At 35.4% G+C, this 27,565-nt stretch overlaps 1 protein-coding gene across 3 annotated transcripts in view; it reads left to right on the forward strand.

Annotated features, from left to right (window-relative positions):
- LOC136839408 (uncharacterized) overlaps nt 1-27,199 on the forward strand; it is a 200,424-nt gene extending 173,225 nt beyond the window's left edge. For all 3 annotated transcript variants that reach the window (XM_067105406.1, XM_067105407.1, XM_067105405.1), the window contains 7 exons: nt 3,427-3,650; nt 3,919-4,037; nt 5,277-5,382; nt 7,037-7,182; nt 10,283-10,368; nt 13,640-13,687; nt 23,969-27,199. In XM_067105406.1, the coding sequence (XP_066961507.1) occupies nt 3,427-3,650; nt 3,919-4,037; nt 5,277-5,382; nt 7,037-7,182; nt 10,283-10,368; nt 13,640-13,687; nt 23,969-24,831 (1,592 nt within the window). In that variant the 3' untranslated portion in view covers nt 24,832-27,199. The remainder of the gene's footprint in view (nt 1-3,426; nt 3,651-3,918; nt 4,038-5,276; nt 5,383-7,036; nt 7,183-10,282; nt 10,369-13,639; nt 13,688-23,968) is intronic.
- The last annotated feature ends 366 nt before the right edge of the window (nt 27,200-27,565 follow it).

Raw genomic sequence — 27,565 nt, forward strand, 5'->3', positions numbered from 1 at the left:
AACTTCTGTTCAGCAGGTAGTTGCTTTCCTTATTTTTCTCCATAGGGAGAAATGCCTTTCTGTGTCTGCCATCAAAGGCTACAGAGCTGCTTTTGAAAGATGTAAACCATTCTTCCTCGTGGGAAATTTCAATGCTACTCAAAAGTTTTTAGCAGTCTTGTTCTCCTAGAGAGCGTAGACCACCTAGTTGGGATCTGACTCTGGTACTAAGCAGTCTCGCTCATGCTTCATATGAGCCTTTACGACGATCATCAGACGGAAACTTGACCCTCAAGATGGTCTTCTTACTGGGCTTGGCCTCATTAAAGAGAGTGGGTGAACTTCATGGTCTCTCTTTTAGTGTTAAACACATGAGGGGTTGGGGGTTCGTAGCCTTCGAATTTGCCCCGGAATATGCAGCAAAGACTCAAACTCCCTCAGTTCATGATGACAGGTTTGAGTCCTTTTCAATCCCTTCTTTGGGAGATTTTGTTAATAATGATCGAGACGAATTGCTATTATGTTCTGTCAGAGTACTGCATAGCTACCTAAAAAGGACTTGTCACCTCAGACCCGGGTGTCGAAGACTTTTTGTTAGCACAGGCCAGAACAAGAAAGAGGTGTCCAAGAATACTATCTCCTTTTGGTTCTGTGAGGTCATCAGGCATGCTTATAGTTCTTCTTCCGCCTCTAATGCTGACACAGTGCTGTTAGGGGTTTGGGTCCCTCCTTGTCCTTCAAAAAGAACTTCTCTGTTCATAGGATTTTGAAGGCTGGTACTTGGCTTCATCAAACCACCTTCACATCCTTCTATCTGTGGGACATTGTCCACAGGTCCTTGGACACTTTTTCCTTGGGTCCAGTGGTGGCTGCTCAACAAGTTGTGTAGCTCATCCAGTGCACCTGGCAGGACAGGTTTTCTTACCTAAGATGATGGTATGAAAGTGAGAATGAATGAGATGACTGGTCATTTTCCTTTTCTCTGTCCCCTTTCTTCTCTACTGGCAGGCAGTGAGAAGATTGATCCATTATATGCTGGAACTGGTGAGATACAGGTGAGTTAGTTGCCATTCTGTTTGAATATATTTTATTGATACACGAACAATTCCTCTCAGAAGCTAGTCCTTCCCTTCTCTAACAAGGGGAGAGAGGAATGATAATAAACAGATTGGTGGCTAACATAGGTTTGTTGTCTTGACAGATATAGTTCAACTTCCTCTTATATTGTCTCTCCACATTGTGTATTAGCCCAGTAGCCTGACTGTTTGATAAACTATTTATCTAACAAATCAGAGGCTTTCTGCTCCTTCGTTTGCTGTCTCTTAGCCAGGAAGTGAGACCAGGTGTGCTGAACCTCCAGTCGGTTCATGACTTTGTTTCCTCCTACCAAAAGTGAGTCTGTCCTTACATTAAGACCCATGTTTGTTCCGCATATGAACAAATGAAAAAATTTTAATCATTCTGGTTATCTGGGCTGGAAGAGACTGGATGCATCGCGGCATCATGGCTGAGAGAAGGTCGGCTGATGCCTCCTCTCTCATCCCATTGGCTGAACCATGTTGCCACCAATTCCTTGTACTACAATTTTAGATTTTTTTACCAGTTTCCAGCTGGTGCTAGAAGAATTTATCCTTACATTAAGACCCCAGGTTTGTTGGTTTGTCATTTTTGGATATCAAAATCTTTTGGTCAGAGGTACATCCATTAGTTTCATATCTGTAAATTCTTGCAGAGGTAGTCCTTGGTGTCCACTTTTGAAGGCTTACAAGATATACTCTGCTGTGAGTGGTCTTAGAATGGTTCCCATTTAATCAGTGTTTTTAAAAGATCCCTAGGGTTCATGAGAGCTAACAGACAGTAATACCATGCCAGTTTTTATGAGAAGGACACTCATTATTTCCTTGCCACTCTGGTTATACAGTACCTAGTTGTTTAAATACAGGACATAGGGTGATGGTTCAACATCTCCCACTACTTTAAAATTAGGAATACACATTGCTTAACTCTCTTAATAAAAACAGAGATTATCAAAGGAGTGACCCTAAATATTAATTCCCTTTTGGGTTTTTAATTCATCTGTGTAATTTAACAGGTACTTCTGAGGTAGGCTGATATGTTGGCTAAAGAGGCTCACTGAGCAGTATATCCCTTTATGTAGCATTATACACTAATTCCTTACTTAGTAGTGTAGCATGTTTTTTAGTGTTGATGTACACAATTTTTTTTTAGTTTCGCCAGCCCTGTGAGTTATTCTTCTAAGAATATCAATTCAGTAATCTGATTGAACTGCTTATTAATGATAATTTTCCCCAGAGGCTGACAGCTCAGTGGCCAATAATTGGACTTCATTCTTTTACTCACTTTGTTAGCTTCCAGACCTCATTGAGACCCAGTGCTATTAGCAACAGACCCATTCATGATACTCAACGAAGAAGAAATCATGACAGCATTGTCAGTTTTTCAATACATCAGGTGTACGTACACACTTCGAGATGTCTACGAGCCTACCCGTTTTTCTCTCCTCTGTTACACCTACCCATTACCAACTACAGCATGCTGTCCTCCATACATGCTGCATGTTTTAGTCAAATGAGAACGCTTTAATTTTAATGAAGCTTGAGTTACTCTTATGTATTGTCCAAGTTCATAATTGCAGTGTGTTCTATCAGCCTGTTTATCTACTAAGTAGAGCGTTATTATTCCTGTTATTGTGATATTGTTGTTAAATACAATCTGTTGCTGCTGTTGGCTTAATAATAGCTCAAGTCCTACAGTTCTGTATATCCATATTTTTTAGTTTATTTGTTCATAATAGTCATAAATGGTAAGTGATGAAATACGAACTCCAGTAGCTAGCAGGTTGTGTTAAATTTCTTTATGTTTCTGTCATATACCAAGGTGATTAACATTCTGGTTTGTATCTGATAGTTTTGCCTTCAGAAACTCGGTAATTGAGCCATTAGAATTCAGAAACACATTTTGAAGATTTTGGTTTTTTTTAGCTGCATAAAAACCCAGCTTACAGGAGAACACAATTGCTCTGTTACTCCATCAAAAATAACTGTAATAAAGATTCCATTAGCTTTCTCTCATTTGGACTGGAATAAAGAAAATAACCATATCTCCTTTATTTTCATTTGTTATTTTTTAGATATATTAAAGAACTGAACTTACCTTAAAAACTTTTGTACCATAATCTGCTTTTGAAAGTTCTCTGATTTATGTTAATCTTAGTTCCTGAATGAATGTAACAGATATTGCTCCAGAAAAATAACTTTGAAAATTACCTTATTGTATATGCAGTATGAAAAAATACTGTACCCATATATGATATGTTTAATATGTTATAGTGAATGGCACCTATTAAGAGTATATTGGACATTTAATAATGGTACAGTATATTACACCTTTCACAGTATTTTCTATTAATTTCATTATTTGCTTTAGAATCTATTTCAGATCTTGGTGTCAAACAACTTGGCTTAACTACAAATGGACTGTTATTGAAACGAAGGTTGCAGGATCTCCACAAAGCAGGCCTAACACACTTGAATATTTCCTTGGATACCCTTATTCCCCCAAAATTTGAACTTATTACTAGAAGGCGAGGCTGGGAAAAAGTCATTGAAGGAATTGATGAAGCTTTGAAACTGGGATACTCTCCTGTTAAGGTAACAGGTATCTTTAAGATTTATGAAGACATTATCTTTGTATGAAAATAGCCTTGTAGCCATATCAACTTCTCAGTGATATACTTTTATTTTCTCTGAAGTGGATAGTTTTTCAGAATCAGGGAACATGCTAAATTAGTTGACATAATTGTATGATGATGATATTGTCTAAATGAACAGTAGATAAATTTGAATAGTATTTATAGGTAGACTGTAGTGATGCAGTTCATAAATGAAGACAGAGGATTTTTACACGTTTGCATTTCAGATCAACTGTGTTGTGATGCGAGGCAGAAATGAAGAGGAGATATTGAATTTTGTCAAGTTTACTCAGGACAGGGATATTGATGTCCGGTTTATTGAGTACATGCCTTTTGATGGAAATAAGTACGTAACTTTTTTTTTGAACACTTTATTTCAGGTTAATAGCTGAGAGCTCATACTGTAGTTTCCAATACATTATATGTTGCAATATTAGCAAAAGTTTTTGTTCGAAATGAGAATTATAGGCAGCTTTATATTGCATTGACATTCATTATGATGTATAGTTAAATTTGACCTCCAAGAAATATCTGGATGAACTTGGGCAAAGTTGATATTGACCTCCAAGAAATGTCTAGATTAACTTGAGCCAAGTTGATAACTTAGCTGGATGGTGATCCTCTAAAGGAGAAAGAAATCACTTTCAGGTACATGTATGAAGACTAGCATCACTTAACAGATAGTACCTTATGTGTAGGAAATCTACTGATAGGACCTACTGTAAAGAAAGCATTGTTGTTATCTGTCAGCCAAGGGATCTAGATGTTCTAGTTATTAGCTGCTGCCACCAGCTACTCTACTATGCCTGCCCCTCATTCATTCGGATGTGGAGAATGCTTTTGTTTGCCATGAGCTGACAGGAAGTGACTAGGAAAGGTGATGGATCCCGTATTGATAAACCAAGTGTGCAAATAGTAAGAACAACTCAACTATTTATGATTATTGGAGAGTCCATGTGATTAAAGGATGGAAGGAACACTGATATGTACACCAGGTCATCGGATGTTCCCTCACATGGGATGGAGTTCTGAAGGTTTTGTCTCTACATGAACAATAACTTTTTAGCAGCTCAAAAAATGTTTTATTCCATGTTCTGCCTTGATTGCCGTGGAGTCTTCAGAAGTAGAGACCAGAGTGCTTTCTTCCAAAACTCCTGTTGGGATTACTGTTTGGAGTTCAAAGACATTTTGGGAATTATGACAAGGGATTCTCAAATATTATTCCACACTCTTTCAGTTATTGGTTGAAGCTCCTTGCTTCAAGGTATGCCAAGCATACTTTCTTTTCCCATTTAGTTCTTTAACATTTCCTGTGTGTTAATAATTACAGTATGAAATCCCAAAACTACTTAGTGTTAGTTATGTTTGTTTATAATTACTCCATTGTTTCTTTGCTGGTTTTGCTTTGTTGCACATATGCAGATTATGGCTTTGTAGGTTTGGTGTAGGAGTATTTATACTAGAAATAATTTTGACATTTTTAAGATTGGCTGCTAAATAGTTATGAATATTATAATTAAAATGAATTTATTAAATTTTTAGATGTAATTGGTAGTAACTGTTTCTTGTATTTTCCTAATTACAGGTGGGATGACAGAAAAATGGTGAGCTATGCAGAAATGTTGAGTACTATAAGAGAAGTGCACCCAGATTTGATTAAGATATCTGACAAGCCCAATGACACATCCAAGGTAAATTATTTACTACAATTACCCTGCACTTATAATTGCACATTTCATGTTCAAGTGTACTGGTAAAAGAGGGAAAATGTGCAATTTACTATGGAGGGTTTGACATTTTCCTCTGTTGAGATATTTCCTTATTTCTTACGGTTATTAAAATGTAATTATATTTTATTGTATGGTCATTAAGCAAGGTATTATTTTTTATGCTGATAAAGTTTTGCAGTATTTATATTCTTTATTTTTTAGTGAGCAGTTATATGTAATAGTCTGTTTGTCTATGTGTAATCCCAGCTTTGTAATATATTTGAAGTAAGATTCTTCCTGCTCTTATTAGTTGTATTCTTTCTATTATGACTTAAGCTTTGAATAACTGTGAATTTTATATGCAGATCTTCAAAACTGAGTAAAACAGGGTCACGATGGGGGAAAAAGTTCTATAGTATTACTCAACTCACTATAGAAACCCTCCTCCAAAAGTTAGAAAAAAAAAAAATGAAAACTCCAGTCAAATCATCCAAAACCACAGAATGGATTCTTTAAAAATTTTTTCACAAATGTCAAGTTCAGTTATTGTGTACTGTGGTCTGAAGATTTTTTTTTTGTAGATAATTTAGACATCATTGGAAGATGACTGCAGTGGCCTGCTTGTAGAGGCTCTTATTTCAACAGGCAACTATTATGCTTTTAATGTTTGCACTTCATAAATTAAAGCATGTTAATTACTTTCTTGATTATTTGTATTCACATTCTAGTGCTACACAGTCACAATGCTGTGTTAGTGTAAAACTGTAGAACAATATTGGCAGTGTTATAGATTCCAATATTCATAAGTTTAAGTTAGTCTTAAATGTTACTTGAAGGTGCCATGAATTGTTTCCTTATTTTTTGCTAATGTTAGTGTATATATTTAAATGTTTGCTTTGTAATTTGTTATGATTAACTTACGTGTTTTTCTTCATGTTTTCTCATGTACGTTTTTGTGTATTCTGCAAAAGTTTGCAGTGCAGGTTGATGGCTAACCTGTGCTTGTTTAATGTGAATACCTTCAATTTTGAATAATAAGATCATTATAATTTAGAAGAGACAAAATGGAACAAATGAAAAGTATATGGGGAAAAAAAAATTAGTTGGTGGCTGGAGGGGCACTGTTGGAGGTCTTCATGGTGTTAACAGTACGTTACATTTCCCCATGGAAAGACAGGATAACTATCAATATTTAGGCCAAGCACCATTAGGGACTGTATCTTTCTAATTATTTTTACTTGACTGCTTGTGTACAAGGAATGGTATATCTATTCACTTTAGTGCATTAGCTAAAGAAAGGTAGTGGGGTCAAAGATTAACCTGACTGGGAATACAAGGAACTGCCAAAGCGAGAGTTCAAAAAACCTGTTACATTGACAGTTGGTTGGAACAGCTTGAAGTAAAATGCTATGATGGGAGAGGTGATGAGTGCAATGTATCCCATCAGAAAAGGTTAGTTTGAGAATGATTAGGAAAAATGAAGTGGTTGCTTAAAGAAAGACAAAGTGACAAAAAGAAATTGTTCTACTACTCATTACTTATTATTTAATTATGTAGAAACAAGTTGGCTCTAACTCATTTTACCTCCACAACAGTTTAATTGTTTTCTAAAGTTATTGCTTTAATATTTCACCAGGCATATAAAGTACCAGGACATGCTGGACAAATTGGTTTCATCACTTCCATGACTGAAAATTTTTGTGGAACCTGCAGTCGGACGAGAATAACAGCTGATGGTAACCTGAAAGTGTGTTTATTTGGCTCATCTGAAGTCTCTCTAAGGTAAACAGTTTTGGGATATGTTATTGTTACATACTTTTCAGCAATGCCCATTGTGTTTTAAGTGATGCATTATTTGTTAACCGTTACCCAGGGTAAATAACCCCGCAGTTCCCATTCGTCAGATTATCATGTGCTAGGTAGATATTCATGGTACCCAGATTGTCAGCAAGAAGTAGTAATATGCAAACATGTTTAGAGATTGGTAAAAACATGTTTATATTATTTCTAGAAAGGTGTTGTATAAATACATTATACACAATGGAAATTTAAGTTTTTTCAATTAGGACTTACCTATCATGCATTTTTCATGCTGTTTTGTATCTAGCATGGATATTTTCATGCTTTTTTGTATCTAGCATGTATTTTTTCATGCTTTTTTGTATCCATATAGTCTATTCATTCATATACTGTACTTCTCATTAGTTTTTTTTTTATTTATCTTGTATCATGTATTTTTTTCTGTTTTGATAATCACTTTATACTTTTCATTTGAGCTTATACATCTTTTCTAGTTCTTTCTCACTATCTTACTATAAACATAGGGCTGCTCAAAAAAAGCACAAACCCATTCAACCACAAGGCTGGCTTCCATTGCATTAATTTTACTTATTAATTGTGATTTCTTTCTTTTATACCATTTATATTTTGTATCATATGTGCATGTATTCACTTATCTTTTTTATAAGCTTACATGTGAAAACTCTTGTAAAAATTCTTGGGTCATTATCTCTGAAATAATTAGGTACAAATATAAATATTGGCTTCATTATTTTACTTGAATCTTCAGTCTGGTTTTTCATTCCCCAGTGAAGTTAAATGAGTACCACATATTTCTGTATACCTAAAGGAAAGATTATTAAAGTTTTTATAGCAAATAAAGGAAAAGGTGTGGTTGCTTGTACAGTATTAGATAATGAAACACTTCTATGGTACCAGTATCTTTTTTTATATATAATTATTGACTAAATGAATTGACTGATAATATAAGCCTACACTCAAATACTGTAAATGCAGTGGAGTATCTTTATCAGGAATCAAGTGATAGGACAAATGCACCTGTCTTGCCTTTGAGACACTTAATAACTGATCAATGCATCAGAGAAGGATGATGGTGGAATGGGGTAGGAAGACATTGTTATTGGTTGGGTATGACTTGCCTGAACTTTTAGGGCTAAGAAGCAAGGGTTCAAGTGGAATAACCTTGAATGTAATGCCCGAAAGATGAATAATACTTATGTGTATCTAACACTGCTGTTAAAGTGACCATGATCTATAAATATACATACTTAATGGCATGGGTAAAATATGTGTGCTATATATGTGTATTAAACAGAATTAGCAGGGCGAAAAGTCTTTCTGTGTCTGCCATCAAAGGCTACAGGGCTGCTTTGGGTTTGGTTCTGTGCCTAAATGATGGAGACCTGTCTTCTTCATGGGAAATCTCAATGCTACTCAAAAGCTTTGAGCAGTCTTGTTCTTCTAGAGAACTTAAACCTCCTAGTTGGGATCTGACTCTGGTGCTTCTCACTCGAGCCCCATGTGAACTATTACGACGGTCATCAGACAGAGATTTGACCCTTAAAATCTTCTTACTGGCTTTAGCTTCATCGAAGAGAGTGGACGAACTCCATGGTCTCTCTTCAAATGATGAACACACATGAGGGGTTGAGGGTCCGTAGCATTCAAATTTGTCCTGGAATTCATAGATAAGACTCAGAATCCTTCGGTTCATGATGACAGATTTGAATCCTTTTCCATCCTTTCCTTGGGAGATTTTGTTGATAACGACCCAGACAAATTGCTCTTATGTCCTGTCAGAGCACTGCGTGGTTACCTAAAAAGGACTCGTCACCTCAGGGCTGGGTGTTAAAGACTTTTTGTAAGCTCAGGCTGGAACAAGAAAGAAGTGTCCAAGAATACCATCTCCTTCTGGCTCTGTGAGGTTATAAGACATGCTTAAAGCTCTTCTACAACCTTGGATTCTAACAAAGTGCATGCAAGAGCTCATGATGTTAGGGGTTTAGCATTTAAGAAGAACTTATCTTTTCATAGGATTTTGAAGGCTGGTACTTGGCTTTGTCAAACTACCCTCACATTCTTCTATTTTCGGGACGTTGCCCACAGGTCATCCAGCGCCCCTAGCGGGACAGTTTGTATTTTACCTAAGATGATGGTATGACAGTGAGAGTGAATGAGGTGACTGGTCTTTTTCCTTTCCCTTTTCCACTTCTTGTCCACCCACGGGCAGTAAGAAGATTGATCTAACATGAGCTGGAACTGGTTAGATACAGGTGAGTGAGTGGCTTTTCTGCTTGAGAAAGTTTTATTTGCACTACACAAATATTTCCTTGTAAGCTAGTCCTTCCTCTCTCTGACAAGGGGAGAGAGGAATGATGATAAATAAATTGGTGGCTAACATAGGTTTGTTGTCTGAAAATATTTAGGTCTTTACCTTCCACTTATACAGTGTTCCTCCACATTTTGTATTAGCCCATTAGTCTGACTGTTTGATAAACTTTTTATCTGACGAGTCAGGGGCATGTGTCTCCTTCCTCTACTTTAACCTAACCAGGAAAGGAGACCAGGTGTGCTAAACCTCCAGTCAGTTCAAGACTTTCCTTTCCCCCCATCAAACTTGAGTCTATCCTTACGTTAAGACCTAGGTTTGTTCCACAAATAAAAAAATGACAAATTTTTTAGTTGTGTTTTTCATAGCTAACAACCTACATTGCCCACCTTTTGCCACCCCTCAGTGATTCTCTGGGCTGGAAGAAACTAAATTAGTCTTAAAGCTCTCAGGCTAAGGGAGGTCGGCAGATGCCTCCTCTCTCATCCAATTGACCGAACCCCGTTGCCACCAATGCCTTTTTCTACAATTTTATATGTTTTTTACTGGTTTCCAGATGGCACTAGAAGATTTTATCCTCAAGTTAAGACTGTAGGTTTGTTAGCTATAAAGAATACAAATTAATTATAAAATTTGTCATGTTATTATTTCCACATAACTTTAATTTATCCGGGTGTAATAAAAATGTTATTTCTTCATTGAGTTTGGAGCACTAATACTGTATACTGAAATACTGAATCTTATCTGTTCTAGGGACCTCATACGCAGTGGATGCTCAGATACAGATATATTAGAAGTGATAGGAGGAGCTGTAAGCAGAAAGAAAAGACAACATGCTGGTGAGTTTTTCAAGTTGAGTTGTCATTAGCCACTTGGCCAACAATCTTTTTAATCATGCTTTTTTGGTCATGCATAAAAGGGTAGATTTTTTTAGGAAAGGTGATACTTGTCATTCTCCTTTTTTCTTGGGATATGGAGGACGGCAATAAGAGAATCCTAGTAGTTTAGAGAAAATCCCAGTAGGAAAGTTGAAAATCAGCTTACCAAAGGTCTTAAAGATTTTCCTCCTTTTTATATCCTCTTCAAGTTCATGAGATGCTAATGCAACTGACAAGTACTTAGGTAGGCTTCTGGATTACAGATATCATAAAACTTAGACAGCTGCTCTGAAAGGTAGTTTGGCCTGATAAAATATAAAACCAAGTAAATAATGAAAATAGAGAAGCCCATATGGTGTTTGATGAATAAAAAAAAAATTATGTAATTTATTCCGAATTTTAATTTAATTTATTTGAAATTTTATTTTATTCTTTTTAATCTAATTTTATATTTATTTTTTTTTTTTTTTTTTTTGTATGTATGGAAATTAGCAAATGTATTTATCATATACATGTGTTTCAGCGTAAAAGCATGTTCATTATATAGCTTTTTCTTCTAAACTTCATTTTCATTCATTCGAATGACCTATTGGTCCCAGTTCTTGGCCTATGGACTAGACCTGGTATTTCATCCTAATCCTTCGGGCTAGCCCTATGAGAGCTGATAGTCAGCTCAGTGGTCTGGTTAAACTATCTTATTAATAATAGTAATAATGGCCTGAGACATACCATATGGAAAGAATTGCATGAGTCCACACACTTCTTCAGAAAACCAAGTTTATTATACCTGCTTCAAATAGTCATTTAAGAAGGATCAAGTTAAGGGTGAATTGATAAGCAATAAGTATCATAGACTGCTTGATACATGGTTCATCACTGTGAGAGTTCAGCTTACTGAATGGTTTAACTTTGTTGTGAGTCTGATGCTTAGAGTAAAGGTATTACAGTACTGTATTTACATTGGACTTTATCGGACTCTCTCTCTCTCTCTCTCTCTCTCTCTCTCTCTCTCTCTCTCTCTCTCTCTCTCTCTCTCTCTCTCTCTCTCTCTCTCTCTCTCTCTCTCTCTCTCTCTCTCTCTCTCCATCCACAAAAAATTCTATGCTGTTATTTTGAAACATTTGGATTGATGTTATAACGCCATTATACACTAATGTTGGTTTCTCAGTGGACATTGCATTAAAAAACTAGGAGTCAGTACATATACTGTATATAGCATTTCACGTAAACAGAAGGCATTTTATTATTCAATAAAAATCATAACTTACTAGTTTTCTGTTGAAATTTTGATTAGTACTTGATTCCTATCAAGAATCTTTGGATAAGTTGATTGAGTGGTCTCTTTTTAAAAAATTTAATCAATTTCATTTTACGCAAATATTAATAAGCTGTTACACTTAATGAGGCCATCTGCACTTAGAGGTTTATGCTGCTCTATAAATTCAGCAAATACCAGTATGATGACTTTATTAAGGAATATTATGCTACCTTCACATGCATACTCAAGATTTTGGGATAAGGAAGTCCTGAAGAGTACTTTAACCCTGGGAGTGAATTCCCATATTTGATGACATATAAGACCCTTAGACATATGAGAATTCCCCCCTTCTCTCCATTTTCAGAAATGAATAGAAGAAAATTTTTGTTTGTTCACATGTCAGATTTAAATGAAATCAGGATTTATAGCTATAGAAGGGCAGCAAAAACTTGGATGAATCATGTATCCAAGACAGCAGGAAAAGTCTGTTTAATAATAATTCTAATGTAATTTACAAGAGAAACAAATCAGCTTAGGTTCTATATGGCAGAAACATTTTATAACACACCCCTCCATCTCCTCTGCCTCCAGTGGACAACTAACAGTGACAGTGAATTTGAGTGCTTAAATTTGCAAATGAATCCACAAAACAAAATTGCAGATTAATTATCAGAAATTATTTAAAAGTTTGTGTATGGAAATGAGATTTTCAGTAAGCTTTTGTATACAGGTATTGCAATAAGATTTTCAGGAAGTCGAATCAAATAAAGTTACACATGTGATTTTGTTTTTGTTATGTACTGTAAAGTCAGTGTGTAAGCCTTGCCTGGAGGCTAATCTGCATGTGTACACATACATGTATACATTGCATTAAGTAAAGTCTCTCTCTCTCTCTCTCTCTCTCTCTCTCTCTCTCTCTCTCTCTCTCTCTCTCTCTCTCTCTCTCTCTCTCTCTCTCTCTCTCTCTCAAAAATCCAAGCAAATGCATTTGTTACATTATGTTTCTGTCTCCTGTCTAATGCATCAGTGTATGTATGTCGTCTGCTGTATTGATGTATGGATTTAAGCACTCTTCACACTACCAACAGAGTTAGGTGAGTGCAGGATATTTTTTGTTTTAAGACGTTAGAAATTTGAAAATAAAACTGAAAAATAGGTACTTTATTGTTCATTGATAATGAATGACGAAGTGACAGTTCAGGATACAGGTATGGTATTTTAGAAGGATAGCTTTCATGCAACCAGCAAATTCAAACACTAGGCATTACTTTGGTCCCAAGCTACTAGTTATGAAGTATTTTACCGTAACAGTAATAACAGTAGTAATGAAAATGATAGTTGAGTAAATACCAATGATATTAAAGTATTTTAGAGTTTTGCTCATACTGGAAATATACAGTCTGAGTAAACAGTAGCCTATAATTTGAGGCATTTTTGGGAAAAAAGGGGGTCTTATATGCCATCAATTATGGTACTTCTTTCAGAATCTTGTAAGTGTTTGAGAATTTCAGTTTAGGTGAGTGACACAAAGGAAAGTACTGCAGTCTTAATATATGAAGGTGGCATACCAAAAAATATCTATCAAGTTGTGAAAGCTAGATGGCAGAGTTTTTGCTCAAACCTCATTTTTCATATGTAAATTTAGTCATTTGCTCAGTGCTTTAGAGGTTAAAGTGTTCAATTTAATATCGGTCCTGTAAACAGTACTGTTATTTTGTTTGCAAAAATCTTTAGATTTTTAAAAAAAATTTGTTTTCTCTAGTGTTGTTATGGAGGTCAGTTTAGCAAAATTTACTCAAATGAGCACTTATTCCTTTAAAAACTGTTTTAATTTATAGTACTGAAACATAATTGGCAATAATACCTGTATAATTAGTTGTAGAGTTTTAGGTAAATGCCAACCCGTACATGTAGAACATGAAAATTAAATTATAAATCTCATGGTAAGTTATTTTTTTGCATTTCCTATTACAGGTATGCTGAATCTGGCCAAGTTAAAGAATCGACCAATGATATTAATTGGTGGGTGACTAAGCGATTCACTAAACAGTATGTATTATTTTTGCATGTACTTTATATATCATATGCATGCTGAGACTGTGTATTTTATATTCATTACTTTTAAAAGACCTTTACCTTGACACTTCTCAGGTATGCTTGTGTGTCAGAATTATATTGAAAGTTCGTATTTATTTATAGCATTCCTTCATTCTGTCCGAAAAGGTAAAGGCAAAACAAATATTCAGTGTTTCGTATAAAGACATTTGAAGCTAAATGGCCTTGCAGTTGTCATCCTCTTTATGATACAGTGTGCTCAACTATTTTTAATTATGAGCCAGGGGTTGCAACAATTTATATATCAAAATTATCATTCACTCACAAAACATCTTAACCTTACAATACCTGATTGTTGGATTTACCAGAAATTTTTGTATTTAACCCTATTTTCTGTTTTGTTTTTACACTTCACTCAAATAGGTTTTAGTACAGTTACACCAAAACTTTATCCTTTCATATAAGCTACTTACCAAGTAGTTACATAGCTATTAGTTTCTATTAACCAGCAGCTAGAATTTTGAAATTTGCGGTAGCGCCGCTTTTGTTTTGGCTAGGTGAGTGACCCCGCTCACTTTTGGGGTAAGAGAGGAACCAGCTTAGCAAACGATCTCACTGTTTCTGCCGGCTAATGGCTGTGGTTACAGTGATTAGCAGCAGCGGTTTTTTGGAATTTCTCTTCTCTTTTGATCTTGGAATCATTGGTGAAGTATTCTCTTTATGGTAGCCTTTTTCAGCACAATTAGATAGTGTCAGGTTTTCATTGGAGACCAGTATTGCCGATTTTGATGATTTTGTGAATTTTTTTACGCCTGACTTGTCAAAAATGTCAGATTCGGGCTCTCAGAGTTTTAGGTATTGCAGTAAAGGCTGCAATAAGCAACTGACTAAAGCCTGCTATGACCCTCATACTCTTGGTACATCTTGAAGGGGTCAAATATGCTCCCCAGATTTGACTTGTGAGGAATATGTTTCATGGGATCCCCAAACTACTCAAGCAACCATATTTCAGACGGTTCCATCAAATTCATTCAAACTGTCTACAGATTGGTTGGAGTTAAAGGATTTTCAAAGGCAGTTACAGACACTATTGTTCGTTATAGACGACATACCTCGAGCAGAGTTTATCAAGCCAAGTGGACAGTCTTCCGTGACTGGTGCAGGAGACACATCTCGTCTTCTAAGACATCTGTAGTGGAGATAGGTGATTTCCTACTCTATTTTAAGTCTTCCAGGAATATATCTAACTAAACCATTAAAGGCCACAGGGGTATGTTGAGCTCTGTGTTTAGACATAAGGGTTTAGATCTCTCCGCTAATAAAGATCTCTCTGATCTCACCAAGTTGTTCGACACAGCCAAACAGAAAGAAGATAAGGTAGTAGCCTGAAATTTAGATGTGGTTCTGAAGTGGCTGTTACAACCACGTTTTGAACCACTGCAATCTATCTCTTTGAGGGATCTAACTAGGAAGACTCTGTTCCTAGTAGCGTTAGCGACTGCCAAGTGGGTAAGTGAGCTACACGCTTTTGATAAAAAGATTTGATTCTCTCAGGATAACTCAATTTGCTCATTTACCCTAGGATTCTTAGCTAAGAATGAGGCCCCTTCCAATCCCTGGCCTCACTCATTCATTATTAAAAGTTTAGTAGATATTCTAGGTCCGGAGGATGTAGAGAGAACTCTGTGCCCTGTAAGGGCATTGAAATACTATTACTTGAAACAGAAAAGATCCATGGGCCATTGAGCAACCTTTGGTGCTCAGTAAAGGATCTTTCTCACCGTCCTTCAAAAAATGCCTTGGCATTTTTTATGAAGGATCTTATTCTGGAGCCACACTCAAATTGAGGAACATGTTGCCTGTAGTGAAAGTTGAAGCGCATGAAGTGAGGGTGGTTGCCACGTCCCTGGCTTTTAGGCATAATTTGTCTATTACCTCTATTACACAAACAACATTTTGGAAATGCAAATCGGTGTTTGCAGCTCATTATTTGTGTGAAATTGAAGCTGTCTATGAAAATTGCAGTACCTTGGGTCCTATTTTGGTTGCTGGTATGGTGTGGGAGAAGGAGTGTAGGAAGTTTTCCTTCATCCTTCCTATTTTCTCGTCTTGATTCATGGTGTCGAGTTGTAGGGGAGCCTGGGGATACACTGTATTTGGAGTGCTCACCAGTTTTTTGTCTATTAATGGTTAGATAATGGTATTTTTTAGCTTTTGGCTATAGGCGATTGTGTTTTTTATTCTCTGGTTTTGTTTTTTTGGGAATGTGCCCAGGGTAGAGGCAACTTTGTTAATTCTTTGTGTGCAATCAGACACTCCTTTGCAACAAAGAAATCCCGCTAATGTAGTAGGCAACTCCTGGCTACACTGCCACGCTGCTATATTTTGAGATGAGTACCATCCAGAGTCAGTACTTTCCTGTAGCAGCTCTCTCAACAGGTAAGGAACCAGCAAGCTTTTTGCCAATGCTAGCAATTCTTCTATTTCTTTTACATTACAATTTTAATATACAGTAAACCCCCCGTATTCGCTGGGGATGCGTACCACACCCCCCCCAAATACCTAAAACCCGAGAATTCTTAGAACCCTTCTAAAACACTTAGAGCTGCCCATTTTGATTGTTCAAACACACAGAAAAACTAAAAATGCTTATACAGGTATTATCCTACTTGAGATGGGGTTAGGTTCCAAAAAAACCCACAGTTTGTTAGAAAAAACATATCTTGAATATAGCCTAGCCTACACTAGGGTATTCAGTACCATGTATACACAATAGCATACCCTACACTATAAAGTATACTCTATACATACACAGTATAGTAATTATTGATATCAGCTAATTCCGGAGGTTAATGCAGAGTGACTTATGATAATTCAATACAAAGAGAAACTGAATATCAAACAAGAATTAGTTTAGCCTACATTATGGTATATCAAACAAGAATTAGTTTAGCCTACATTATGGTATATCACATACATATACGGTAGCCTAGCTTACATTATACTGTACTCTGTATTCACATATTGTATTATACAAACATCAACATAACAAATATGCATCTTTTCCATGGATCTTTTAAAATGTTATGCCTTAATTCACTGTATCCAATAATATTGTATATATTCTTATATTGCTTTTGTATTATAAATTGCGTTCATAGCGATCAATGTTTTGGTTTGGAAATCGATTACGCGGTAAGTTTATATTGCTTTATTTAACTCAGTTCATAGCGCTTTTCTTGCTTCTAGTTAGCAGAAATGAATCTCTAGATACTTTATTTATATGGGGCAAGGTTATTTTTCATTATACGAAGTGTTTTTAAGTCGAAATATAGCTTAAATATGTCTCTTTGTGAAATTAACAGCTATTTTTTCGTTAATAGGTGACGTTGGCCGTTTGGGGGCATTTGTTTTGTGTAAAAAAAAATCAAGATTCCGTTCGCTATTTTCACTTGATTTCATCATAATACAAGCTTTACGTATTTATCGTATTTATCGGCGTAAAAATAGCAGTAATGTGTTCTTTCATGCCCAGTAGTTTTGACTAAAATATTTTCTCTCCAATTTTAATTACGGTCAAGTTTCATCCATGTTGCCGATGCATGATAATTTATAGTCATTAGCAGCTTGAACATCGTTTTCTCAGCTTCAGCTACAACTTACAGCTTGAATTTAGCAGTATATTTTCTTGCCAATCTTTTATCCATACCGAATAAGGGTACAGTATACTGTAATGTAAAAATATATCAGTCCTATTCTACTTAACATCATTTTTACTGTAATTATGGTAATTGTGTATTACCATACGATGGTTGAAGTACAAGCAAAACAGCTGTTGTTATCTGATTCGGTGATAAGCAAAACAACGGTTTCTTGGTCGGTTGTTTATGGCTGTACACATTTGCTCAAGAGCATAACGTTATTAACAGTACTTTTATCATTCTCTTTTACTTTTTTAACTAGAAGATTGGATAAAGAGATGGAGGAAAAGAAGTTGGTCTATTGCAATTTGGTCTCTCTCGCTGCCAGATTGTACGCTGCTGCCTGCGCCCACGCAAAACTTAAAAATATTTTATAAATATTGTCGTATCAGTAATAATTACCTACTCCATTGCAAAATCGAATTATCGTAACTTGAGGACTACCTGAGTATTTTAATAGTTTTATCACAAAAAGTGCATGTAGTCATGAAAATGAGATGAAAATATGGTAATTAGTGAATATTTGTCAGTGAAAAATACTGTTAATGGGTGAATTTTCAGCAAATAATGTGTATATATGTTCCATAGAGAAATCCGCGAATAGGTGAGTCTGCGAATCGTGAGACTGCAGATACAAGGGGTTTACTGTATTACGATAGATAATCCATGCATCCCACCTCCTACAGTGTGGGATTCAGCTATGTCATTACTTGGTAAGTAGCTTATGTAGAAATGACATTTTTATAATAAAATAAAGTTTTATATATACAATATTTACCAAGTAATTGCATAATCAAAGCCCTCCCTCCTCCCCTTGCATGGTTAGGAAGGCATAAACATATTGAGATCGTTTGCTAAGCTGTTTCCTCTCTTACCCCGAAAGTGGGCGGGGTCACTCACCTAGCCAAAACAAAAGTACTGCTACCATGAATTTCAAAATTCTAGCTGCTGGTTAATAGAAACTAATAGCTATGTAATTACTTGGTAAGTATAATAAAAATGTCATATTTCATTATAACTTAGGGATATGAGCTGTGCCAAAAAAGTGTCCTCTACAGTAAGTTACTGAGTTCATTGTTGGTTCCCTGTGTCATAGGTGAAATGCATTACTGTATAGGAATTTGCTTAAAAGGCAAAGAGACACTATACTTTAGTAGAATTTTTCTTTTTTGCCTCATTATGTATTACATATAAACAAAACTTTGATTATGAATTCAGGAAATATTACTCCGTGTGTAGGGAATGAAAAGTCAGGAAAAAGAAAAAGTAAGAAAAAATTAGAATAACACTCCTTGAATAAAAAGCCCCTCAAAAGATAAGAATTTAAATTATGAAAGTATGAGGTGAAGCCTACCATGAAAACTCTCCTAGTAAATCAGAAAATTTGTAATCTTATTTTTCTTGGCAAACAGCTAGACAGTTTCGTTACTGCTAAGAGGACAGGAAGTATTTGTATTATGTGAATACTAATCAACAATTTGCTCTACTTTGACATGACAGGTAAAGTAAAAAAAAAAAAAAAAGCTTATACCAGTCAGTTAGAAATCCTCATGAAATTAGTACATGCCCTATACTGATAATGTAACCAGCATTATGTGTACGTGTTTTATGCAAGTATATTTTATATTTAAAGTTCATCTAACCCTTTTATACTTTTGTGTTCCAATTTTGATTACAGTAGAAGCTTGGTTCACAAATGAATCTATCCCAAAAGGTATGTCATGAACTGATTATTTGTAAACTGCAGCACGTTTTCCTATAAAAAGTACAGTAAATCCAGTCAGTCCTTTGTGCACACCTAAAAGTATAAAAAATATACCATTTATACAGAATAACTAGTGTTACCTGCAAAATACATTGAGAAATATATATAAAAGACAAAAATGATTGAATAGATATCATTGGTTAATCTTTTTTGAAGTCTCTTGTTGCAGTACGAAAGATGGTGAGGTGAAGGGAGGAGGAGAGGGATTATTTTTTTGAAGTGGAGTCCCCTTCCATAAAAACTTCAGGTCATGAACTTTTCGGGGTAATCTATCTTCTAGGTTGCTTTGTAAGCATACCACTAGGACTTATTTGTGGCTCACTGGGTGTCTGTTGCATTAAGAACCTGGCCTAAGACACTTGATTTTGCATGCATTTTACAATTTGTGTAAGCAAGACATAACATTGTCATTAAAACTATTTTAAGCTTTGGGTTGCTACTGATTTATTTGGATGATACTTTTCAACAAAACTTCACAGGCCTTCCCATACCCCTCACATGTGCTTGAGTAAAAATGAAAGGATATCCACCCGTGCCTCCTCCTCCTCCTCCCCTGAGGAAATTTCCTCAGCTGTCTGTTTCTGTTTTTTATAAAGGTCTAGGAGGTCTTTGGTGGCAAATCCAGCACTGTGTTCCTCTGTCAACTCCTCCATATCACCATCTACCTCCAAATCCAGTGTCTTGCACAAAGACGCAGCTTCCTTGACAACAGGCGTAGCAGCTTCAGGCTCAAACTCCTCAGTTTTGGAAAACAATTGGACCACAATTTTCTCCAGGCAGAGTCCATGGTTCTCTGAGTCACTCCTTCCCAAGCTTTGCCTATGAGACTTTAAAAATTCACAATGTGAAAATGGTCTAACAGAACTCTCTGAGGGTGAGCTGTGTTTTCAGTCAGTTTGAAATACCTCTGGAAAATTGCCTTGGTTTAAAGCTTCTTGAAAGTGGAGATGACTTGACGTTTCATAGGCTGAAGGAACAGAGTGGTGGTGGGAGGAAGGAACTTGATTGTGATGAACATGAATTTCTCCGACAACCTATCATCCAAGCCTGGAGGATGAGTAGGAGCATTGTCGAGGACAAGCACAGCCTAAAGTGGCAAACCTTTCTCCTGCAGATAATTATTAGGGTCAGGGTCAAGCTCTTAATTAAACCACTCAGTGAAAAATTCCCTTACTTTTAGTCTTCCACATCACATTCAGTGTGTTTTTCTGTACCTTATATTCTCTGAAAACCCTTGGATTACCCAAGTGATACATACGCAAGGGCTTAATGTTTAAGTCACCACTGGCATTGCCACACAACAAAAGAGTTGGTCTAGCTTCCAGAGACTTGTGCCCAGCCAGTTGCTTCTCCTCAGTAGTGTATGTCTTCATTGGCATTTTCTTTTTACAGAAAAAGCCTGTATCGTCACAATTAAAAACCTGTTGTGGGTAGGTATCCTTCATTCTATGCAAATTTTTAAAATTCTGCAACACTTTTTTTTTGCCCTTTTTTAGTTTTCTGTAAAAGAAAACTATTGTGCCAGCTTTGTCTGTCCGTCTGAGCTTTATTCTGTCTGCACTTCTTTGTGTCTGCCCTCAGATCTCAAAAACTACTGAGGCTAGAAGGCTGCAAATTTGTATGTTTCTCATCCACCCGCCAATCATCAAACATACCAAATTGCAGCCCCCTAGCCTCAGTAGTTTTTATTTTATTTAAGGTTAAAGTTAGCCATAATTGTATCTGGCAGCAATATAGGATAGGCCACCACCGGGCTGTGGTTAAAGTTTCATGGGCTGCGGCTCATACAGCAATATACCGAGACCACAGAAAGATAGAGCTATTTCACTGGCCTTAATTATATGCTGTAGTAGCTGTACAGAAAACTTGATTGTGCCAAAGAAACTTCAGTGCATTTTTTACTTCTTTAACCCTTAAACGCCGAGCCTCTATTTACAAAAGTGTCTGCCGTATGCCGGTGGAGTTTGGGAGTTAGCGCCAAAGCGGAAAGAAAGTTTTTTTTAAAAACCACAGCACGCTTAGTTTTTAAGATTAAGAGTTCACTTTTGGCTCATTTTTTTCTCATTGCCTGAAGTTTAGTATGTAACCATCAGAAATGAAAAAAAATATCATTATCATATATAAATATCGGAATGTATGACAGTGCAAAAAAAAAAATTCATATATAATTGTATACAAATTGCGCTGTGAGCAAAACGGTTAAAGCTAATGAGCTTTTTTTTTTTTTGTATTGTACACTAAATTGCAATGATTTTGGTATATAACAAATTGTAAAACGATCAAAGCAACACAGAGAAAATATTATCACAAAATGATGCATGAATTCGTAACGCATGGACGTAAAAAAAAAGGTTTTTTCAAAAATTCACCATAAATCGAAATATTGTGCTAGAGACTTCCCGTTTGTTGCAAAATGAGGGTAAATGATTGAACATTACTAGAATGTAAGAGTTTTAGCTTACAATTGCATTTTTCGACCATTTCGGTCGAGTCAAAGTTGACCGAAGGTTGAAATTTCGGCACTTATCGTGATTTATATGAAAATATTTCAAAACTGATAAAAGCTACAACCATGAGTTATTTTTTGTTGTATTTTACATGAAATTGCACACATTTTCAAATATAAAACTTTATGTAACGGCTAATATAAAATAGTGCAAAAATTATGACAGTGACTAAAGAAATTCTGAGATTTTCAGCAGAGTTAGAGTGAGCGGAGGTATGGAAAAAGTTTTTTTTCAAAAATTCACCATAAATCGAAATATTGTGCTAGAGACTTCTCGTTTATTGCAAAATGAAGGTAAATGATTGAATATTACTAGAATGTAAGAGTTTTAGCTTACAATTGCATTTTTCGACCATTTCGGTCGAGTCTAAGTTGACCGAAGGTTGAAATTTTGGCACTTACCATGATTTATATGAAAATATTTCAAAATTGATGACAGCTACAACCATGAATTATTTTTTTGTATTCTACATGAAATTGCACACATTTTCATATATAAAACGTTATGTAATGGCTAATATAAAATGGTGCAAAAATTACAACAAAGTGACTAAAGAATTTCTGAGATGGTAAGAGCCTGACGCCATCTCTTCCAAACACATACATCAAGACAACAATGGTTAGGGAGAAACAGATGGAAATATTGTATGGTTGAAATTGCATTCCTTTAGAGAAAGAAAACGAGATGCTCTTGTTGTCTTGTCACTCCGATGGACAACGAACACACGAACACACACGTGTTTGGAAGAGATGGCGTCAGGCTCTTACAAGATTTTCAGCAGAGTTAACGCGGACATAAGGAAAAAGCTTTTTTCAAAAATTCGCCATAAATCAAAATATTGTGCTAGAGACTTCTCGTTTGTTGCAAAATGAAGGTAAATGATTGAATATTTTTTTGGTCGAGTCAAAGTTGACCGAAGGTTGAAATTTTGGCACTTATCGTGACTTATATGAAAATATGTCAAAATTGATAAAAGCTACAACCATGAGTTATTTTCTGTTGTATTTTACATGAAATTGCACACATTTTCATATATAAAACTTTATGTAAAGGCTAAGAGAAAACGGTGCAAAAATTACGACAAAGTGACTAAAGAATTTCTGAGATTTTCAGCAGAGTTAGCTGATGCTTTCTTTTGGGGTAAGAAAGAAATTCGTGCATGCGCAGCTGGGTCATGCTTGTAAACAAAACAACAGCGTGATCCGTGAACTCCCAGCATCCCTCAAGGCGCGTGATTTAAAATTTTTCGCAAACGAGGCCTATAAGTATTTTTCCGCGAATGTTTAAAAAAACCTTTTGTAGCCGACGTATTTTACGTCCACTTGGCACCCGACAGACAACTTTTGTCAACGTAAAATACATCCAGTTGGCGTTAAAGGGTTAATCTGAGCTAGCAGCTCCCCCATGCCTCATGACACTGTGAATACCAGTTTGTTTTTTACGTTATTAAATATTAAACCATCCCCTACATGCCTTAAACGACTATACATCTTTGTCACATGTTTCATGGGTTTTCTTTTTAAAATCACCATACAACTGCTTCACTTTATTACAAATGATAGCCTTAGAAATTCTATTGTATGCTAATGGTGTCGTATTTATCCAGACTAAAGAAATTCTGTTGCATGCTAATGCTGTCTTATTTATCCAGACTAACAGTAACTTTTAAATATCAAGTGTTTGTGTTCTTTCCTTTGATATCAATATTACACCTTTTCCAACATTAACCCTCTTAATATCTTTCTTTGTGGCAGTTATATTACTGATTGTTGACATTGGTTTCCTGTACACCTTTGTAAGATTAGCCACATGTATTCTGTCTTCATGTTCAGCAATAATCTCTCTTTCATGTCTTCATCCTTACCTTTTTTTTTTTTTTTTTCATTTTTATAACAGACTTTCTTGGCAGCCACGGTGAGTTATATTTTTAAGAAACCAAAAAACACAAAAATTATAAATGATTCAGAGAATTCATGCATGAATGTTCACTGGGTGAGATATGAGCCCAAACTGATGTAAGGCTCCTTTGTTTTCCACTCTTGACTTGTAGAACCAACATGCCTGACCCATACAGGTCTGAACAAGTGCTTCGTGAATTTTGCAGCAAAAATTTGGTCATGAACTGGATTATTTGGTCATGAACTGGATTATTTGTACACCAAGGTTCCACTATATTGTCCGGTGTTTTTGTGTGTAATTTGCATAAGTGGACTGGTGTAGTAAAGTGCATAACATGTACAGTATTTACATTTTTACTTTTATTTTATATTGACAGATAAAGGAACTTCTCAGCGTAACCATCATGGATTGCAGCTTAACTCATCTTTGTTGTCATGTATTAGGTCAAATACTTGTATATCTAATATTGTCTCACTGCACACTGCACAGTCAGTTAGGAAGGATGATTCTTCATCTTCTAGCAATGAAATATATTCCCAACCAAATGGGCCAGACAAGCTGCAGAACAGGTGCAATCCTCTGGATAAAGTAGAAAAGCATTTTAGCTCTGAACATGCATTGACAGAGGAATTTAATCACAACAATAATTTTTGGAAGAAGTTTGGTGAATCGTATATGCAAGGTGCTTCAAATGAAGCAGTGTCAAACACCTCTGAAATTTTACCAACTACATGTGATATTGCCGAGAGTACACCAAAGTTAAGCCATGTAGATGTAAAGGGTGAAGCTCAAATGGTTAATGTGGCTGGGAAACAAGTAACCAGGAGAAAAGCAGAAGCAAAGGCTGAGGTTTACTTAGGAGCTGAAGCTTTTCATTTAGTTAAGGAAAATAAGATGAAGAAAGGTGATGTTCTTGGGGTTGCAAGGATAGCAGGCATCATGGCAGCCAAGAAGACCTCAGAATTAATTCCCCTATGCCATCCTTTACAAGTAGATCATGTAGAAGTACAGCTTAGCTTACAAGAGAAGGCTGAAGATGGAAGAGAGTTTTGTGTTTCCATTAAGACAAGTGCTTCAACATCAGGAAGGACAGGTGTTGAAATGGAAGCGCTCATGGCAGCTTCAGTAGCAGCACTCACTGTATATGACATGTGTAAGGCTGTGAGTCATGAAATTGTAATCTCAGGTATTTGCTTATTATGTAAAACTGGAGGAAAACAAGATTACTACTTTAAATAAACAAGATTGTTTTATTCTTGATTGATAACATGTAATTAGACCGCAATATTTTATAGCCTGATGACTACCTATATTACAGTGCATTAATTGTAATACTGTAAAAAGAATCACATATTGCTCATTTATAGGTATAGAGTATATATTATTTAATTGTGTGCTTTGGAACTGTGATTTGTAAGACATTAAAGGTGCTCTTGTGTAATTTTTTATTGTACATAAAACAACCTTTATTTGATTGAATCCAATCAGATTAGCTCACTGGTAGCATTATGGTAAAGCCACTTGCTCTAGGCATTTTTAATACTTCAATGAAAAAAATACTTTATGATCATTTACTAACAGCAAGTCAAAGTGGGTAATTTTATGTGCACAACTTTCCTTGAGGGAAAAGATAGATAGTGAACATCTCTAAAATGAATTGCAGTTACCAGTCACTTTGAATACTTCACTGAAATTTAGGTAAGATGATGAGAATGGTGTTGAATATTTGTATATGTCCTGTGCAAATGGCCTAAAATTCTTTGATAATTGAACTGCAGTCCCATATTTTCCATAAGTGTATTGTTGTTAAATGCTGCATACAGCCAAGGTATCTAATATGACAACTTTTGTTTCGTTGGTGCAAAAGTTTGTGGAAAAAATTATTTTGCAAATATTGCCCCTCAAAAGCATTTATTTGACAGTGCAGATTGTTCCCGGGTTACATTGGTCTCGGTTTACGTCATCCGAGCTTACATCGCTTTTCAAATATATTCATAAAAAAAATGTTCCCGGTTACAGCATATGTTCCAAGGTTGCGTTGTTTCAGTCTTACAGCGTGCTGTAAGTGATGGAAGAATATTTGTAAATTTTTGGAGAAAATTCTACAAGGTCATGGATGCACACCTCACCGGAACCAGGGTAAATCAATTGGGACAACCAAAGGATTAAAGGTAAGGCTTTCGTCACTTTATTTCTCATTTTTAGCAATTTTTTAATACGGTGTTCCGGCTTTTCCTTTTCCGGCTTACATCGTGCTTCAGAAATTGAACCCCCGACGTAACCCGGGGACTGCCTGTAAATTTAAGTATGAAATATTGTATTATTCTAAAGGATATATTTGACAAATTTTATTTTTTCATCCAGAGAGTTTCTTCATTATTGAATTTTAGGATGTAGGAACCATAGATATTGAAAGATCACTAGGTATGACAAAATTGTTCCCACTTAGAAGTAAAAAAATAAAATACATTATTGTAAGACAGGCCAAAAATTTGCAGTAATATTCCAGTATTTTAAGAATGTTTAATAAATGCAGAAGATAAAGAGAGTTGGTAGTAAATGGCTAACAACATGTCAGATTAATACTCAAGTGCAAGTTTACAAAAGACTCCCGAGTTGAAATTGATTCAGGTGGCAACAAAGCACACAGCTAGAATGTAACTTAAAGTCACAACAAAAAAAGAAGGTATTAAAAAAAGTTTTTGAAAACAGGGAGAAAGGATGTTCAAGATAAGCAGCATTAGCTCATCTGCTTTTCTGTATATTGAATGTTTTTTCTTTCTCTTTAGGATATGCTCAGACAAAGGAGTAAGACTTTTATTGTTATCATTAAATAAGCATGGCATCAAAAGTATAAGAATAAAATAGTTAAGAGGTCGGTGTAAGGAATTGACACCTTTCTTCAGAAAAACTGCCTACTTTCATGTTTGTGGCCCTTAATGTATTCATATTTATGTTGACTGGAAATGTCTCCCCACTTTATTTTTTGCTCTCTTTCTTTTTCTGTATGTGAATGCATGGTGATGTCAGTTGCATATCTTTCATATTTTGGTTAAATGGTGATGCCTGCTTTTTAGTGCTATTATATGTTGAGTATTTAATCCATTTCTATGCTGCATATATAATACTCTATATACAGTTTATATAATTTAGTTGCTAACTTTGCTTTTTATAGATGATATTAATGTACTCCATTCATTGTAACAGGTTACATTTTAAATTGAACTCTTGTTAGATGATTGTATTAAGTGTAAAGTGAGAAAGTGGCTTTACGGGAATAAAATTTGGTTTGATTAGTAGGCTATTACAGAAATTTGTTCTGAATTAAATGTAACTATTAGATTTTAATGCTTTGTGGTCAAATAAGGGGCTTGAAAATTTTAAAATATTCATACAGTCATTCCAATATAAATTACCAGTGCTCTAGTCTCAGATAGAATATATCTATTTTTATAAATTTTAAGTGAATTGAAAATTTACCGTGACTTGATAAAGTTATTTATTTTTAGTGGTTATTGATTACCAAAAAGTAGAGGCAGCATTAAACATTATGTAAAACTGGTTATCAGTTTTTGTTATAAATTTTATTAATAAATTATACTGTGAATTATTGTTTCAACTTATTATTTTAAGTTTTAGTTGTTTTTAATTTTAGACATAAAAATATAAAAAAAAATTAGTTTTTACAAAAATTTTCATATTTAAAGTATAAGAGTTTGTTCTTTGTTTGAAGATTTTGATGTTTAATTTTCAAACTTTGGTGTTGGTACTCTTGTTAAAGTTGGGTATAAAAGCAAAAACCTACAGAAAATGCCATGCACTTTGTTTGAGTTCCTCGTTGGGCGAGCGGGTTCCGTTCTCAAATACCACACTGTTGGCCGCGAGTTCGAATCTCCGACCGGCCAATGAAGAATAAGAGGAATTTATTTCTGGTGACAGAAATTCATTTCTCACTATAATGTGGTTCGGATTC

Source organism: Macrobrachium rosenbergii, chromosome 6 (assembly GCF_040412425.1).
Source record: "Macrobrachium rosenbergii isolate ZJJX-2024 chromosome 6, ASM4041242v1, whole genome shotgun sequence".
Classification (NCBI taxonomy): Eukaryota; Metazoa; Arthropoda; class Malacostraca; order Decapoda; family Palaemonidae; genus Macrobrachium; species Macrobrachium rosenbergii.